General features: G+C 45.6%; 1 protein-coding gene across 4 annotated transcripts in view; it reads right to left on the reverse strand.

The window, feature by feature from the left end:
• Positions 1-8,744: 8,744 nt before the first annotated feature.
• Positions 8,745-18,523, reverse strand: part of COL11A2 (collagen type XI alpha 2 chain) — a 37,934-nt gene continuing 28,155 nt past the window's right edge. For 3 of the 4 annotated variants that reach the window (XM_044677071.1, XM_044677070.1, XM_044677069.1), the window contains 22 exons: positions 18,284-18,337; positions 17,908-18,015; positions 17,561-17,614; positions 17,208-17,261; positions 16,896-16,949; positions 16,636-16,689; positions 16,085-16,192; positions 15,718-15,771; positions 15,354-15,407; positions 15,109-15,162; positions 14,593-14,646; positions 14,201-14,308; positions 14,013-14,066; positions 13,771-13,824; positions 13,353-13,460; positions 13,067-13,120; positions 12,015-12,050; positions 11,615-11,668; positions 11,190-11,457; positions 10,663-10,775; positions 10,194-10,400; positions 8,745-9,990 (listed from right to left, as the gene is read on the reverse strand). In XM_044677071.1, the coding sequence (XP_044533006.1) occupies positions 9,850-9,990; positions 10,194-10,400; positions 10,663-10,775; positions 11,190-11,457; positions 11,615-11,668; positions 12,015-12,050; positions 13,067-13,120; positions 13,353-13,460; positions 13,771-13,824; positions 14,013-14,066; positions 14,201-14,308; positions 14,593-14,646; positions 15,109-15,162; positions 15,354-15,407; positions 15,718-15,771; positions 16,085-16,192; positions 16,636-16,689; positions 16,896-16,949; positions 17,208-17,261; positions 17,561-17,614; positions 17,908-18,015; positions 18,284-18,337 (1,899 nt within the window). In that variant the 3' untranslated portion in view covers positions 8,745-9,849. The remainder of the gene's footprint in view (positions 9,991-10,193; positions 10,401-10,662; positions 10,776-11,189; positions 11,458-11,614; positions 11,669-12,014; positions 12,051-13,066; positions 13,121-13,352; positions 13,461-13,770; positions 13,825-14,012; positions 14,067-14,200; positions 14,309-14,592; positions 14,647-15,108; positions 15,163-15,353; positions 15,408-15,717; positions 15,772-16,084; positions 16,193-16,635; positions 16,690-16,895; positions 16,950-17,207; positions 17,262-17,560; positions 17,615-17,907; positions 18,016-18,283; positions 18,338-18,523) is intronic. The other variant, XM_044677072.1, reaches the window with a different exon arrangement.

Raw genomic sequence — 18,523 nt, forward strand, 5'->3', positions numbered from 1 at the left:
GAAGAAGAAGAAGAAGAAGAAGAAGAAGAAGAAGAAGAAGAAGAAAGAAGAAGAAAGAAGAAGAAAAAGAAGAGTTAGTGGGCAGGAGAAAGGAAATTGAAAGCATTCACTTCTTAAATCTGCCTTTCCTCTTGAAAACCCTTGCTTTCAAATTGAATATAGTGATGAAAATAACATCATGTCCCAAAATACCTTAGTTTCTCACCCAAGATTTCATAATCCTTAGCAGTGATTTCTAGATTCCTCTTGTTCCCCTGTAATTAACCCAAGGTACATAGTAACTCTCCAAGTGGAGAAGGTTTAGGGGGTTCACTGTCAAACCCTGGTAAGATTTTAGACAGTCACACATATTTCAAAGTACTAGACTTTCAAATTCCATCTTAAATGTCCCAGAGCTACATTAACTCTGCCAGCCCAACACTCTGTAAATTCTGCTGGGAATACTACGCCAATCTTTCTCCTGTCAGACTGGTCTCTCAGTCTCCATTATATAATATCACTATCTTAGATATGAATTTCTTACCCATTTTATCTCCTCTCCAAATCCTTATGGGATCTTGAGCATGTCACTTAACTAACTGCTTTCTTACTCATCTGTAAAAGGAAGAGATTGGACTAGAAGGCCTGGATGCTTGTTTCCAATTTTAAATTTGTTATTTTCTATACACCTTGACACTTGTCATAGTTAAATATCATTTTATTAGATTAGGCCCAATGTTCTTTGTTGTTCTTCTTCTTCTTTGTTGTTCAGTTATGTCTGACTCTTTGGGTTTTCTTGGCAAAGATACTGGAGTAGTTTGACATTTCCTTCTGTTGTGAGGGTTTATTTAGTAATTTATTTAGTAATAGTGTTGGACCTAGCAGGAAGGGCTGGAGGATTCCAAGATGGAATGAAGGAGCAGGAAGTAGGGCTTGTGCTCTGAGAGGGACTCCATTAGTGGTTGGCACAAACTGTTGCTAGCCCTGAGAGATCTCAGAGTTAAGGACACCCTGCATGCATCCTGATTCCCTGGGATCCTGAGTGGTGGTGGCTTCTAGCAAGTGGACAAGACCTGCAGAGCAGCACCAAGTGGGAAGTTGTTTGGGATCTGGTGGGCAGCATCTCAAGCACACTCTCTCTACCTGGGTACCTTGGATCACCTTGGCTCTTGGCATCCTGTGATCATCTTTGGATTACAGTGAGAACCCCCAAAGCCACCCTCAGGCCCTTTAGCTGTGCTGGTCAAACCTGGCTGGAACCAGATTTGAAGCTGCCTTCCCAGTGACTCCAGTACTGCTCCTTTGAGCCCTGTCTGGCCTAGGTTAATTAGATTAGAGTAGTCAAGTCCTCCCCTTGCCCCTGTGGTTTGCCCCTTAGGTTTTCAAGTGTAGAATCCCCTATCCCATCTTTTATTTAGTTACTCCCAATTAAACTGTTAAAAACCTTTACCTTTGCCTGCTGGTTCCATAGACCCTGGCCTAGTGGTGAGCTGGGTGTCCGTTGGCCTAACTGCCATTCCTGTCAGTTAACAGCTTGGCAGTAAACCCTGGTCTCCCTATCTTGGTTGGTCCTGTCTCTCCTTCAACCCAGTGTGTGTATCCACAAACCAATTAGGTTATATTTTAACATCCCTGGTGCCCCATCTTTTATACTTCTCTGGTTTATTTTACAGATGAGGAATCTGAGGCAAACAAGATTAAGTGCTAGTAGGTGGCTGAGGCAAGATTTGAACTCAGGTCTTCCTGACTCCAAGCCTGGTGCTTTATCCACTATGCCACTTAGCTGCCCAATGTTCTAGTTTTTCTTTTTCATTTGCTTTGTGTTTATTCACTGTATATGTTGTAAAATCTGAAATATTACTAAAGTTTCTTCTTTTTTTCCCATCACTGTCTGGCCATTTCTCTACCATCATCCTTCAATGATCTTTTGAAATCTATGCCTTTAAGTCCATGGCATGCCATCTTTTTGCTATTCTTGTTATTCAACTTTTCCAACTTCGGTTCATTCTTTCAACTTTCTCATTGGCCCCTAGTTTTTATTGCCACTTCATATCTACCATCCTTCTCAGGGACTTTATTTAATATTCATATTAACAACCCCTTCAATAATCTCACCATCTATTCCTCAATTCCAATAACCTCCTTCTCTCCCTCCTCACTTAAGCTATACCCCAGAATGGTCAGACACATATATCTCTGATATATATCTTCTAGGATCCTGAAAAGTGAAATTCTATTCTTTAACCACAACCTCTTATTCTTACACCTTTTTAATTTTTAATTTCCATGAAATCTGAGGTAACAGGGCATGTGTCTATGAGTGCACCAAACGTAGGAACATTCCCCAGCTGTAAATACATCTTAGATGAGTAATCTAATTGATACAATTGCTTTATCATGGACCCAGTTTTGAGTAACTGGTTTTGGAATGGCCATGACAGTGGATGCAGCAGATGATAGTCAAAGAGAATCAATACTAAGTATCAGTTCCAAAGAAGAAGAGAGGTAAGGACTAGGCAATGAGGTTTAAGTGACTTGCCCAGGGTCACACAGCTAGAAAGTGTCACCTAACTGCCCCGTGTGTGAAGAGTTTTAAAGGAAAAAAAACCAAAAAAACAAAAAACAAGAAATAAACTGTGATCAGGGCTGCAGAAGGATATCATGAGAAAAGTGTTTTCCCTCCCCACCATCACTGCCCCCTGTCTTAAAAAAAAAAAAAAAGACTTTGATAATTGATGTGGTTGTTGATTATGGGAAGGAATTGTTTGTGCCCGACTGAGTCTTGGAAAGAACTTGATAAGAATGTTACTGTCCATCTCTAGAGAAGATGCTTATCTGCAGCCATAACAGCTGATTTCTAATCTTCCCCACATCCAAGAAGGTATGAACCTATGGTTCTTATAGGTTCTCTTGGCTATCACCAAGGTAAAAAGTGTCAGCAATTCAACTTTAAGATAAATTTTCCAGGGGGCAGCTGGGTAGCTCAGTGGATTGAGAGTCAGGCCTAGAAACAAGAGGTCCTAGGTTCAAACCCGGCCTCAGCCACTTCCCAGCTGTGTGACCCTGGGCAAGTCACTTGACCCCCATTGCCCACCCTTACCAATCTTCCACCTATGAGATAATACACCGAAGTACAAGGGTTTAAAAAAAAAAAAGATAAATTTCCCATGACCAGCGTCTGTAGCAAGTCTAAATACCTAAAGTCTCCTATTCATAGTACTGTTTATGAAAATAGTTGTGGAAAGACTTTGGGAACTCCACTGGCATTTCATTGGGGAGATATGTTTCTGATTAGGAGAGCAAAGCTTGTGGTTAAAGTGAACTGATGGCTATAGAGGTTACATAAACTCCAGTTGATGGTTTTTTTATATTATTCTGCATTTTCTCTAATTTAATTATTTTGTTTTGCCTATGATGTTGAGGTTTAAGTGATTAAAAAAAGACATTTCAAAAGGGATAGGATGAAGCTAATGATTGACAAGCAAGCCTACATAGAACCTAAGGGCAATAGAAAAAGGAAATGCTGGGGACAGCTGGGTAGCTCAGTGGATTGAGAGCTAGACAGCCTCAGATACTTCCTAGCTGTGAGACCCTGACCAAGTCACTTAACACCGATTGCCTAGCCCTTACCACTCTTCTGCCTTAGAACCAATACTGTTGGTTCTAAGGCAGAAGAGTAAAGGTTTTAAGAAAAAAAAGGAAAGAAAGAAAGAAAAAGGAAATGCTCAAGGTGATTGACAATCCACCTTAGAACACACCTCTTTCACATGTCTTGTTGCATAAAGGATAGCTGTCATGTGTGGGGACATACTATTATATAGTAATAATTTATAATTCTTGGGACCATCATTCTTTCTCTCAATCTGTTTTTTTTTCCATTCACACCCAGCCTTTATATTATCCTATACCATAACGTTCCATTCACTACTACACTATACTAGAAAGGATTGCTTCCATGATCTTTTGCCATGCTGAATACTCCTGTTTCTGTATTGGTTATAATCACTTCTGTACTAACTCATTTTCTTGCTCATTCCTTAAAGTAAGTATTCCCCCAAGGGTTGTGTCCTTGACCTCTTCTCTTTCTCTCTCTCTCTCTCTCTCTCTCTCTCTCTCTCTCTTTCTGTCTGTCTCTCCTCTCTTCTTTCATATATCTATATCGTTTTACATTTGTGTGTGTGGATATATCAATATACTTATGTGTATACACAAATAGAATTNCCCCTCCTCTCTCTCCTTCCATCTTTCTCTCTCCCTCTTTCTCCCTCCCTCCTTCTCTCTGTCCCTCCCTCTCTTTCTCCCCCTCTCTGTCTGTCTATATCTCCCACTCCCTCTCTCCTTCTCTCTCTCCTTCCCTCCCTTTCTCTCCCCCTCCCTCCTTCTCTGTCTTTGACTCTGTCTCTGTATGTCTCTCTCTGTCTCTGTCTCTGTCTCTGTATGTCTCTCTCTCCCTCTCTCTCTCTCTCTCCCTCCCTCCCTCTCTGTCTCTCGGTCTCTGTCTTCCCATCCCTCTCTGCCTCTCTCCTTCCATCTTTCTCTCTCCCTCTTTCTCCCTCCCTCCTTCCCTCTGTCCCTCCCTCTCTTTCTCCCCCTTTCTGTCTGTCTATGTTTCCCCCTCCCTCCCACTCTCTCTCTCCTCCTCCTCCCCTCTCTCTCCCCCTTCCTCCCTCTCTCATCATTCTCATTCATTCACAAGACTTCAAATTCCACCTCTATTCAAGCAACTCACAAATTTGTCTCTAGCCATGACCTCTCTTCCTAGCCTCAAATTCACATCTCCAACAACCTATAGGCACTTCGCATGGACATACCATAGACACCTCAAATTCAACATATAAATGTGTTGTTTCTCCTTGACTGAATGCCAGCCTCTTGAGGAAAGAGACTGTTTTTGGTTTTGTATCCTCAGAGCTTAACACAATAATTAGTATTTAGTGGGCACTTAAAGGCAGGTATGCAGCAGAGTTGATAGATCTCTGGGTCTGGAATCAGAAAGACTCATCTGCCTGAGTTCAAATGCAGGCTCAGATACTGTTTTAGCTGTGTGACCCTTGGCAGGTAACTTCACCCCATTTGCCTCAGTTTCCTCATCTGTAAAATGAATTGAAGAAGGAAATGGTAATGTCTTAAAATTCTAATATCTTTGACAAGAAAATTCCAAATGGGGCCACAAAGAGTTAGATGCAACTGAAGTGACTAAATAACAAAAGTAGGTACTTAATAAATGCTTTAAATGAATATTCGAACCAAACCTATCTTGCCTCCTTAGGCCTGCCTCTTTACTTTCCAGGCAATAACCATTCAATCCATCTTTATTTGCCAAATTTTGATATTCCTTCTCCCTTACCTTTTATATTCAAGATGCCACCAATTTCTAATCATTCCTCCTCCTTAACATCACTAGCATCTATCTCCTTTTTCTCACACTGCTGGCATCCTCCTTCAGGTCCTGGTTGCTACCTACAACCTGGTTGGACCATTGCAAGTAACCTCCTAATAGATATCACTGTCTCTATTCTCCTCTTTCAGGCCGTCATTCATTCTGCTGCTAAATTAATTTTTCTTATTGCCTGATCGTGTCTGATCAAAATCTCGAATGACTCCCTATTGTCTGTCAAGTAAAGTTCAAACTTCTTTGCCTGGCATTCAGGACTCCTTACAATCCGGTACTAGCCTGTCTTTCCAGCCTTTACATAATATTACTCTCTTCCACATCCTCTCTACTCCATAAAAATTCCCTATCCTACAACCACTCCCTATACTTACTCACCTTACTTTTCTTTACAACATTCCCTATGTCTTTTCTCCCTTCTTCCTTCTTTTCACCTGTTGACTTCCTTCTTAGAATCAATACTGTGTTTTGGTTCCAAAGCAGAAGAGTGATAAGGGCTAGGCAATGGGGGTCAAGTGAGTTGCTCAGGTTCACATTGCTAGGAAGTAGTTAAGTCGGGATTTGAGCCCGGGGCCTCCTGTCTCTGGGTCTGACTCTCAATCCACTTAGCCACCCAGCTTCTCCCCTAGATCTCTTTTAAAGCTTAACTCAAATGCTAAGTGATCCCCCTTTGTCAAGCAATGGCCTTCTCAGACCTCACATAGAACTTTGTAACACTTCAGTACTCATTTTGAATTTGTCCTATTATCAAGTCATACTATGCTCAAGGTGATTCAACTATAGGATCTATACCAGACTTCAAACTCAAGGAGGGATGGACCTGATCTTAATCAAACTTAATCAAAATCTCTCCTAGGGATTAACACGGTGTTCTGCACTCATGGAGTAGTGAACAAATGTTGACTGAAAGAATGATAGAATGAAGGTTTTTATAGCTACTGAGGGATTACTCCTTCCAATTCTCAACCTGGCATCAATAGCCCCAGCATCTTTAACTGTCTGCTATCTGTGGACCCAACAACCTTTATCTGTCTGCTTTCTATGGCTCCAGCTTCCTTTACCTATCTGCTATCTATGGTTCAAGCTTCATTTACCTGTTATCTTTGGCCCCAACATCCTTTGCCTATCTGCTCTCTGTGGACCCAGCATCCTTTACCTCTTCCGTCCCTTTTTCTTAGTTTTGAGAAGATTCCCTTTCCCACGTTTCTCTTCAGTTTCCTATTATTTTTTAGGGTTGAGGAAATTCCCCCAGGTCCTCCATTGGCCTGATCTTTCTTTTTTGGTTTGGTTCTCGTGGTTCCCAACCTTCCTTGCGTTTCCAAGTCTAAGACGTTCTTTCTCTACCAAACATAAAAGACTAGTTTCCTGATCACCAATTCCCCCTTACTAGCCCAGGGCCCTTGGTGGACTCTCTTGGAAATTAATTTCCACTCATCTAACCCACCCCACCCTCTCCCCAGAGGCAGTGCATTGGCTAGAAATAGAATGGCCAAAAAGCCGTTCCACTCATAAACTTGCCCCCCTCACTTCCTGCAGCTGGGATGCTATTAATATCCCTAGCCATTTGAGAGGGAAAAGGAGAGAAGAGGTTGGAGAAATCAGAGGAGGGGTTAGAGATGGAGGAGGAGGGGTTAACAGAGGAGGAAAAAAAGGAGAGGGCACAGTGTCCTTCTGATTGGTTAGCACCAGCCACACTATGATTGGCTGCTTGCCTTTGAGGTAGAAAACAGTTTGTCCAGTAAAGGGTGCCAATAGAATTGAGTATCCTGTCCAGCTCTGGATTATATACTGCTTCTCACTGTTCTGTTTAGATCTGGGCTCTGCTACTCAGAGAGCTCCTAGAAAGCAGAGACTTATCCTTCTCTCCTATTCCCTCCCAGTGCCCACTACCGTGCCAAACTCATAGAGACTCAAAAATATCATTGCCTTGAAGGACCAAGATTCCCTATGGTTGCGAGGCTGGGTCTCCTGATTCTGCTCCTTCTGCCCACCTCCTTAGGGCCCCAGCCTCTTTAAGAGAGGTATATATCAAAAAGCAGAGTCAGGGCCTCCTTCCACATTTCCCTTTTTTAGTTTTTGGGGGAGAACTGAAAGTTAAGAAGATGAAGAGGCTGCTAGCAGGATCAGAGGAAGGGAGGCAGAGAAAGAACAGCATGATTTCGGTGTCTTGGAGGGGTGAGGGTGTTACATTCCAGAGAGAACAAAGCTACTACTTTCTCTAACCACCAGTGCAGGCTGCCTACACTAATAGCTCACATTTCTACAGTGCTTTTAGGTTTACAAAGCACTTTCTACAACAATGTGAGGTGGGAAATAAAAATCTCATCTCCATTTCATCAATAAGGAATTATTCATCAATAAGGCTTAGACAGAGGTTGACCACATGACTTTCCTAGGGTCAGCATTAGGCCTCAGGACTCCACTAATTCCAAGTCCAGCATTCTTTCTACTACACTTCAATGTAGAACTTCCTAGGAGTTATCTCCTTTCAACGTAATGTCAAGAGGAGGGGAACTAAGAGGGTGCCCCAGAGGTGCCACTAAGAGAGAGAAGAGGGGCATTGGAAGGAGAGAAACTAGGACTGTTACTGAAGAGACAAGGGCTTTGCATTTTAACATGAAATAATTCAATTCTAGGCTTTTGAGTTGGGTGGAACCTTGGAGATGTCTATTCCAGCTTCCGAAGGAGGGGAGTACCTTACCAATGGCAACACAACTTATATGAATGAACTGAGGGCCTGTAGTTTTACCCTATTCTTATTGTGACATGGAGTGGTAGAGATTGTCTCTAGTACCAACTCTTATAAATCCAACTTGTTTCAAATTCTGACTCCGACACTACCTGTGCAGCCTTAAGCAAATAAACAACTTCCCTGGGCCTCTATTCTAAAATGAAGCAGTTAGACTAAATAGCCTGCGAGGACCCCTTCTGCTCAAGGTCCTTGTGACTAAGTTGAAAGTAGAACCAGGGAGAGTTGGAGATGTGTAAGGGAAGGCCTTTCATAATGGAAAGAGAACTGGGCTTTGGGGCAGAAGATCCAAATTCAAATCCAGATTCTGTCACTATTTTTGTAATCTTGAACAAGTTATTTTATGTCTCTTAGCATCAGTTCTCACTTACGTAAGATTTGAGATTATAGTTCAGACACTACCTGGCTCACAATGTTCTTAGGAAGACCAAAGAATGTTTGTGTGTGTTTGAGTGCTTTGTGACAGTAAAACCCTAGAGAAATGTAAGCTTGGCTGGGCCAAGAGGAATCCAGGGATGTTTGCGGTTGAGGTCAGGAAGGGCCACACCTTCCCACAAACCATCTGCCCACACATTAAAGACACGGACCACTAGACAGGACAGACTACTGGGCACTCCCAGAATGTCACTGTGTATGATATAATTTTCCATTTGTCAACAAGCCGTTTTGTGACAGTCCTTCGGGTTCATCTCTTGAATTAGACTGTAAGCTCCCAGAGGGCAGGATCTGTCTTCCATTTCTTTGAACCAAGACCCTTATTTAGTCAGAAGCCCCAAAACTAGGACTGCTTGGTCTTCCTTCTTTGGGGTTGCTAATATCCTGAGCCAGTGAAGGAGGAAGGGATAGAAGAGGAAGCCATTGATTGGCTAGCACCAGTCTGAAGTCATGCTGTAATTGGCTGTTTGCTCCGGGCAGGAATCACAATTTTCTTGTTTTAAAATTCCAATAAAACTTACAGTCCCCAGTTCAGCCCTGGATTTCTAATCAATAATGTCTTCTTCTCCACACCTGGGGGAGGGGGAAGAAACATTCATGGATGGTATTAGATGCCACATTGCCCTACTAGGCCCAGGACTAGTATTGCATCCTACAAAGATTAACATTCATTAAACGTTTGTTGAGGGAAGTAAGAATTTGTTGGGGAGTTGGAAAGAAAATGGCCTTGACTGTGGGAGAGACATTGAATGCACGAGGGACACAAGAAGACAATATATTCCAACATCCACCTTGGCGCTACAGATGGGGTGGAGGAGGGAGAGGTACCTCTCCCCTCCTCCTACAGTCACAGAGGAGAGTGCTGAAGAATTAAGGGGTGGGGGCAATTAGCCCCATCTTCTGCGTCTGGTTTCTCTGTTGGAGCTTTTTATCTTTTTAGTTTCCGCTTGTTAAATAATTAATATAATTAATTTAAAATATAAAATACACAGTGTTCTTTCTCTTCTTCTCCTCTTCTCTTTGCTTAGGGGTGATTTTAAATATAAGTCTTATCGCCAATGGGAAAAGGGGCTTCAAGGAGGGGCCTAGAGGCCCCCCCATCCCCCATCACATGAGAGGAATTGACCCCCCCCAACTTCCTCCCTCCATGGGACCCCCATGGATAGAGGACACTTTCTGCCTTGCCTCAGGCCCCTGGGATGGTGAAGGGGGTCTCTCTTAGGCAATGGCTGTGAGTTGGCCATAGGGGATCCTGGCTTTTTGAAGGGTTGGGAGGGTTAAGCAGGCAGGGGTCCTAGCCCTGGAAACAGACAGGCCCCAGCATAACTCCACTCCGCCTAGGGGGGGCCCCCAAGTCTGAGAAGGAAGCATCCAACACAGGAAGCTGCTCCAGTAGGGGTGTCCGAACTTCAAGCACTGTTCGACCCTGATGTGTCTTGAGAAAGAAAAAGACAAAGAGATAAAAATAATGATGGGCCCCCTATTTTACAACCCCTGCCCCAAAATTTGGGAGTAGGCTCCTTCCTTCTTGGGCTAGCCCACGGAGAAACACTACTCCCCCTCTCCCCATGGTCCTCCATCCCCCAGGATTCCTGGTTTCCAGATTGAAAGGCTATCATTCTTCCCCTCTCCCCACACCTGGCAGCCATCTTTGAATTCCTTGACATAAGGACTAGTCTCCGGGCTCAGTTCATCCTCGTTGGCTCCCCGGAGGCGGAGGGGCCCATCCCGAGCCCCTCCAGTGCACGGGTAGGAGACATCCTGGTGAGCGGACACACTGAGCAGCCGCAAGAATGTGAGCTGGACCACGCCCACGGGGGAGCCCCCAGAGTCCACGTAGGAGAACTGGGAAAAAGCAGAGCAGAGCCGTCAGTATAGTCTGGGGACTGGTCTGGGAGGATAAACAGACGGTTAGAGGAAAGACACAGAGGCGGCAATGAGCGGAGCAGACTTGAGGCCACAAAAGGAGGACGGGCGGATCAGGAGAGAGGAAAAGATGGGGAGCCAGAAAATGGAGGAAAGAGCCAGCTGGAGGGCTGAAGGGGAAAGAAAGTTTAGAGGCCGGGAGAGAAGCAAAACGGCACACTGGACGGGGAGGCTGCCTCACCTGTGTGACGTCATCCCTGGGGGACACGCAGGTTTCTCCGCCCGCCGTGAAGTTACAGAAAACACGGAAAGCATCCCTGGCGCAACCTTGATTAGGGTCAACCCAGTATTCACCTAGTTGGGGCAGGAGTTAGAAGGCTCAGGATCATCATCCGCCCCCTGTCCACTGTCTTTCCTTTCCTGTTCCACATTCCCAGCCCCCCACTCCGATCTGTCTTCAAATGTACAACCCCGTCCCCTATGCATGAGGCTTGCGTGTGTCGTCTCCCCCATTAGAATGGGGGAGCTGGGACTGGCCCCCTCTTCTATTGTCCCGGAGCTTGGCACCAAGCACTGTCCACAGTAAATTCTCAATAAATGCTTTTTCCTTCATGTGTTCGATTGTTCGTTCACCATCTGGTTCCCCATCACCTAGGCTTCCGTTTCCTAGTCTCCCATCTAGTATCTGACCTCCTCTATTTCCATATCAACCCTCTCTCCCCTGATCCCGCCCCGCTCTGGGTTTGTCTCCTCATGCTTCCCACTGACCATCGGGCAGCTCAGGATGACATAGTCTCAGGTCCTGACATGTTCGGGCTGGGCTCTCCTGGGTTCCTGCAGGGCGCCTCATTTGCTCAATCTCATCTCGGAGTGAATCCAAGGAGCCAAATATCTCTTCCAGGCCACCACTGGCCCCAGGGGCTCCCCCAACCTCTGAGGCCTCATCCTCCTGCACCAGCTGGCTTGCATCTACTGAACGCCGAGATTTCTTGGGCATCTGGATGGGCAGTGGCTGGATCACCTCCCCTGGAGGGCCCTGAAAGACAGAAAATGTAATGAGAAGCAGGAAAAGATGGAGACTGAAACTTTGAATGAGAGAAATAAATGGTCGGAAAGATAGACAGGCAGAGAAAGCACCAAAGGCAGAAAGAAAAAATAAGAGGAATGGAGAGAAAATACTCCCCTTCACTCACCGGATGTCCAGGTGGACCTTGAACGCCTTTTTCTCCCTTGGGTCCAGCTTGACCCTGAGGTGGTGAGACAACAAAGGGATCAGATAGCCAGAGGATTCCAAAAAGTCACTCAAAGGGATGATAGAGATATTAGGAGTCCAGGATTAAAGAATGGTTGAGAGCGAGGAGTAAGAGGTCACAGATTATCAGGTGGTCAGAAGAGTCAGGGAGTTGGTGTCCAACCAAGCTTAAAGTATGAGGTATCAAGGTCCATCTCCAAGAGCTGCTGTTTATACTAGGGTTGGGAGTAAAATGTCTAGTAATATGTCTAGAAAAAAATGTCTAGTCTAGTCTCAGGGTGGTGGTAGATGGGGTCAGAGGATATGGTTGGCTAGGGAGGAACAGAGAGAGGCTTACTCACCGTAGCTCCTTTGGCACCTTTGGGGCCAGCAGGTCCCTATAGCAAGGGGACAAGGGAGACAAGTTATCATGGAAAAAGGAAAGATAGAGAGGGATGGAATAGGAATTGGCTAGCATAGGAATGATCACGGGGTCACATAGACTCTATAGGGGCACTTCTGGGAAGGCAGAATTATAAGGGTTGTACTGGGGTATTTAGGAGAGGAGGGGGCAGCTAAGTGGCATAGTAGATAGAGCCCCAAGCCTAGAGTCCAGGGGATCTGGGTTCAAATCTTGCATCCTAGCTATGTGACCCTGGGCAAGTCACTTAATCCACTTGCTTCACCCTTGCCTTTCAGTTTTAGAGTTGTTACTTAGAAGATAAGGGTTTGGGGGCAGCTGGGTAGCTCAGATTTGTAGAAAATGTACATTAAAACAACTCTGAGGGGGCAGCTGGGTAGCTCAGTGGATTGAGAGCCAGGCCTAGAGACTGGAGGTCCTAGGTTCAAATTTGGCCTCAGACACTTCCCAGCTGTGTGACCCTGGGCAAGTCACTTGACCCCCATTGCCTAGCCTTTACCATTCTTCTGCCTTGGAGCCAATATGCAGTATTGATTCCAAGACGGAAGGAAAGGGTTTAAAAAAAAAAAGAAGATAAGGGTTTAAAATAATTAAAAAAAAAAAAAAAAGGTGGCATTGGGAATATTACAGAAGTAGGAAGGGATATTTTCAAGATTCTGTGGACAACTAGAAATTGAAGTTCATTAGGCTAAGTGAACATTATTGATATGTATGGGTGAGAAGAAGGGGAATGCTGAGGGTTGTTTGATTGGATTATTTGAAAAAGTAATAGGGGGGGCAGCTGGGTAGCTCAGTGGAGTGAGAGTCAGGCCTAGAGACAGGAGGTCCTAGGTTCAAACCCGGCCTCAGCCACTTCCCAGCTGTGTGACCCTGGGCAAGTCACTTGACCCCCATTGCCCACCCTTACCAATCTTCCACCTATGAGACAATACACCGAAGTACAAGGGTTTAAAAAAAACAACAAAAAAAAAGTAATAGGGAAGAGTTACTTACAGGAAGTCCAGGGGGCCCTCCAGGGCCAATTGGGCCAGAAGCTCCAGGAATACCCTAGAAGGAAAAAAAGTCCAGTTAACTCCATTTTGTCTACCACTTTCCTGAAGCCTCCTCCAAATCCGTTCACCCTACAGTGGAGAGACCCCACTAATAACAAAGTCTTCCTTCTAAAGACTTCACATCTCCCTCTCCCCTTCTTGCTTCTCACAGCACTCAAGCACACTTAAGGTCAATTCCCACAGGGCAATTAGGGAAAGGAAATCCTAGACCCCTGCTTCACACTCACCGTCTCCCCCTTCTGTCCATGTGCACCTTGGGGACCAGGGAGTCCTCGATCACCCTTTTCTCCCTGTTCTCCAGGAGGTCCAATCAGGCCAATGAGACCAGGGTGACCCTAGGGGGAGCAATGACATAAGACAAATAGGATAGGGATGGGAAGTTAGAGGACAAGATGGAATCAGAGGACAGGAACTATGACCATTAGACCCATTCCTTCCCTTGGTAGAAAAGGGGCTGTTTGGAGGATAGAGTCAGTGACCTTTACTCAAAAGAAATGTTGAAAGAGCATAGGGAATGTCAAGGGACCCCAAAACATTGAGGCGAGGGGATATTTTGTATCTTGTTGGAGGATGTGGCACTCCATGCTCCAAATTAGGAGAGAATGAGTCCATCCAAAGATGAATGCCAATGTGTCTGTCTCTTACCTTTTCTCCTTTGGCTCCAGGGTCACCCCTGAGGCCAGGAAGGCCAGGAGGTCCCTGTAAGGAGAAAGATGATCATTCCTTATCAGGTAAGGGTCAGTAAGAAGACCCATCTTTTCCTACCCCCTAGATTCTCCTTCCCTTTTCCCATATCTGCAGGTCCCATTGTCCTCCACCCATAGAATCACTCCATCCCCAAGGTTCTGCTCTCCTCCCATATACACCCTTCCCTCAGAGTCACTCACCACAGGACCTGGAGGCCCAGCTGGTCCAGTGGCTCCAGGTCTTCCTTGTTGTCCCTATACAGATGAAGGGGACAAAAGATATCAGAGAAGGATGCCTTCCATCAAATAACTGAACTCCCAGTTCCTTGGTTCCTATCCCCCATTTCCACAGGCACTATTAATCCCCTCTTCAGTCCCCTATGACTTACCACTGAGCCTGGGATTCCCCTGAGACCATCAGGGCCTGGTTTTCCTGCTGCCCCAGCTGGACCCACTGGCCCTGTCTTGCCAGGAGCCCCAACAGCACCTTGCTCCCCCTGAAATACATAAAGGGGAATCAGAGAAGGCTAGGGGAAGTAAATGGGTAGGAATAGGCCATGTCAGAGGACAAGAAGAGGATAAACTTCTGTCATTCATAAAGAAGAAAAAGTTGGATGTAGAAGTGGAGTTAGGGCTCTGAACCAAAGTACTTTAAGATATAAGACCAGAGAGGTGACACAAGGGATTTTCTGGAGGTAATGGATCAGGTTTCGTTACAGGAAAGCCTTTATGGTGAGGTGAAAGGAATATTAGAGTCTTCCAAGAGTCACTCTCTGCTTACCTTGGCTCCCTTCTCTCCTTGTCGACCCTCAGGGCCAGGTGTGCCTGCAGGACCCTAGAGGGATAGATGGGGTGAGGTAAAAAGAAAAAAGGTTAGACAAAGGATAGAGAATGGATACTTCACCCACAGAGATTCCACGACCACCACAAGGAGAGAACCAGGGAAAAGAACATTACTGCCAGCTCCGTCTCAAACCTCACACCACTAGGGACCTGGATGTCCCTTTAATGGCATGGGGGGAGGGGGTCCAAGTGTCCAGACCCATTCTCTCATTTTTAGTTAGTATTTACAGAATCCTTTAAGTTTGCAAGGTGCCTTAAGCATATTATCTCATCTGACCCTCAAAGCCACCCTGGGAGGTAGGTGCTATTATTCTCCATTCTGCAGATGAGGAAACGGTTTGAGAGAGGCCAGGTGATTTGCCCAGGACCACATGGCTAGTAAATGTATGAGACAGGACTCTAATGATAGTCTTGCTGACTACAGGTCTAGTACTCTAGCCACTGTACCACTTACCCTCTTGCCAGGAGGTCCAGGGGGACCATTCTCTCCAGTAGGACCTGGAGATCCCTGGAGAAAGAAGAAAGAGATGAAGGCATCAAAGATGAAGGGATAGTGGAGGGTTGGAAACTGAAAGCTTAAGGAAAGGTTGCACTAGAGTTCAGAGGTTGGGAGCATTGGCAAATCTGAAGGCTGGAAGTTGAAGAGTATGAAAGTTTAAATGATCAAGAATCAAAGGCTAGAGAAACACAATCACTCACAGGTTGTCCAGCTTCTCCATCCTCTCCTCGGTCACCTTTAGCACCATCCTGACCCTGGAGAGATGGAAAGGTGGGGACTTTAGAGGGAGACCTCAACCCTTCCCGGAATTATACCCCCAAGTTTTTCTATCCTTCCAATTCTATTGCTCCCTCAATTAACCACCAGTCAATCCAGTACTTAGAAGTACCTGCTGTGCCAGGCATGGTGCTTAGAAGTTAGGGATGCAAATACTAAGAATGAAATAATTGCTCATCACTATGACTATGAAAGCCCAAGAAATAATTCCAGCTCCCCAAATAATCCCTCATCAAAATCCTTACCCCTCACGACTTCCTATCCCTTTTTCCTAAGGGTGAAACTTACTCGAGGACCGCCTTCTCCAGGAGGGCCAGGGTCACCAGGAAAACCAACAGGGCCCTGAGGGTAAAGGAAAAGAAAGGAACTCAGTGTCACAAGGCCCTGTATAGGCTCACCACCCACTCTGGAGCTGTCAAAGTCCCACACAGGTCACATCCCACCCCTCACCCCCATTTCTGACATTTCTATTCCAGTCATGTCACATATTCACCCCCATCCAGAGACAGAACCTCCTCCCAGGATCCTTGACCTTCCTCCCCATTTTGCAGTACCCTATCCCACACCTTGGGGTTTGGCAATTGTGGGTTCCCTGACCCACATCCTTTCATTCTCATTCCATCAAACTTCTGGGTGGCCCTTACTCCATACTCACGGGGTTTCCTTTTGGGCCGTCATCACCGGTGGGACCCTTAGGTCCAGGTGGTCCAGCTTCCCCTGGTTGCCCTGACTCTCCTTTCTCTCCCCTTTCTCCTCTAGGACCCTGGAAAGGGAAAAAGGTGATGTCAACTGGAGGATGGGACTATTTGGGATTAATGGAAGGTCATAAGGGAGTCAAAAAAATAACAGGCATGGCCCATGCTCTCAAATGCCTTTCCTCATTCTCCTACCCCAAACCTACCCCTTCCTGGAAGGAATATAAGTGAAGGAAAAGGAGTTCAAAAAATAGAAAATTGATCCAGATAATGGACTACAACTCATGTGCCCAATCCTCTCAATGGTTCAGTCACCTGAGGGAAGAAGGTGGAAGGGGAGAGCATCACACAGACCCAAAGACCTTAGCTCCCCTGGAAAGAACTAATAAGATGACAGAAAGAACCACTGATAGGAGGAAGGTAAGGGAAGCTATTGGATTTCAGTGCCTGGGGGTTGGGTTTAAGGTTTGGGGGAGGTGGGCATTAGCTGGGTGTTAGAGATGTCACTCACCTTAACTCCAGGTTCCCCAGGGACCCCTGGAGAGCCCGACTCTCCTGGTTCCCCCTAAAATGAAATCAGTGGTTAATTAAATATAGACCCTCCCAATCTCACTTCCCCTTAGGCCTATTCCCTCTCTGCCAGCCTCTTGACTCTTTCTCACACTATACTCCATCCACTTTTGCCCAACAACCAGAAGGAAGATTCCCCACCTCCTTTCCTCTCTCTGATTTTCCCTTCCCAGATTCCCAGTTCATTTTCCCTACAGTTACCTTTTCTCCAAGAGGACCCAGGTTTCCAACACCTCCTGGGGGGCCTTGTGGACCCTAAAAGAGGGAGACATTGATACAGAGTTACCACCCAGAAAGGGGACAGTATAAAGAAGTGAAAGGAGACAGATGGTCTGAGACCTTTAAGGACAAGGCAGAAAATTAGGAGTTTGGAGGGACTCTTTGATGGTCAGGATAAAGGGGTTGAGAGGATATAACTCTTATTTCAAAGAGATTTCTCATCACTGAAGAAACACAGGAGGTTGAGCCAAATGACCTGAGAGGGACATCAAGGTGGGGGTGGGAAATACTTACATCTGCTCCATTAGGTCCAGCAGGGCCTCGGGGTCCTGGTGGGCCAGGTGGGCCCTAGGAAGAAACAGAAACACATAAACAGAGGGAGAAAGAAAAGAGGGGAAGAGCTATACAGAGAAAGAAATAAACAGGATGAGATCAAAATGGAGAAAATCAGGTCTTTAAGTAAAAGAGTAAGGGGCCAAAGTGGAAATTGCCAGGGACAATAGAAGTAATCTTTAGAAGTTAGCAAGGGGTCTCTGAACAGCTGGTTCAGAGCAGGAGTAATTAAAGAATAGAGAAAGAGTACATTAAGTCAGTGGTTAGAACTGGGTGGTCGGTAGAGAGGAAATGGGGGTGGGGGTCACACTCACCATGGGGCCCACATCTCCTGTCTCTCCCTTCTCACCTGAGGGACCTGGTAAACCCTGTGATTAGACAAACACACAGAGACTTACAGGAGGAAAAAAACTGGGGGTTCTCCTTAAAGAAAAGTCAAGGTGCCAACACTTTTTGGGTGCCATCCCCACTCCACCCCAAGTAAACCATCTCCTCTCCTCAAACTCTTTCACCCACTGCTAATTATAAGCTGCCTCTTACTTCTCTCTACCTTCAGTCTTGGAGGTGGAATTGGAGGGAAGCATCTCTTCCTCATTCCTTACTCACTATATTTCTAGCCCTGACTTCCAACACTAACATCACACACATACACACAGCTCACCTGCAGGCCAATGGGTCCAGGAGGGCCATTAAATCCCCTTGTTCCCTCATCCCCTTTGGCTCCAAAATGTCCCTGGGGTCCCCGAGCACCAGGTTCTCCATCTACTCCCTATGCATAGAGAGAAGGGATTATTGAATACACTCACATACATACAATCAGAAAGAACCACACTGAATGGAAGAAAAGAGGTCCAAGATCCAGAAACTGAAGGGGTTCCCCAAACAAAATAGGGAGGTACTTCTGATGAGGAAAGAGTAAGTGAGAAGAATTGGGAAAAGGTGTGTCAATAACAAGTATGACAGCCTATGATAGAGAAAACTTTTGGGGGAAAGGATTTGGGCAAGATCAGGGAAGTCCGTGATATCTGGTCACTCACCGCTGCTCCAGGTTGACCCAGGGGACCCAGTGGTCCAGGAGGTCCAGGAGGGCCCTAGAAAGAAAAATAAAAGATTAATCAGAAATACCAGAAGGTATAAAGAGAAAAAGAGACGACAAGCAGAGCAGAAATGAGATCAAGAAAAGACCAAAAGAGTTGAAGGGGCTATGGAAAGACAGACACACTAATGTACTATTGGTGGAGCTGTAAATTGGAATCATGCAAAGAAATCGACTAACA

This window comes from Gracilinanus agilis, chromosome 4 (genome assembly GCF_016433145.1).
Source record: "Gracilinanus agilis isolate LMUSP501 chromosome 4, AgileGrace, whole genome shotgun sequence".
Classification (NCBI taxonomy): domain Eukaryota; kingdom Metazoa; phylum Chordata; class Mammalia; order Didelphimorphia; family Didelphidae; genus Gracilinanus; species Gracilinanus agilis.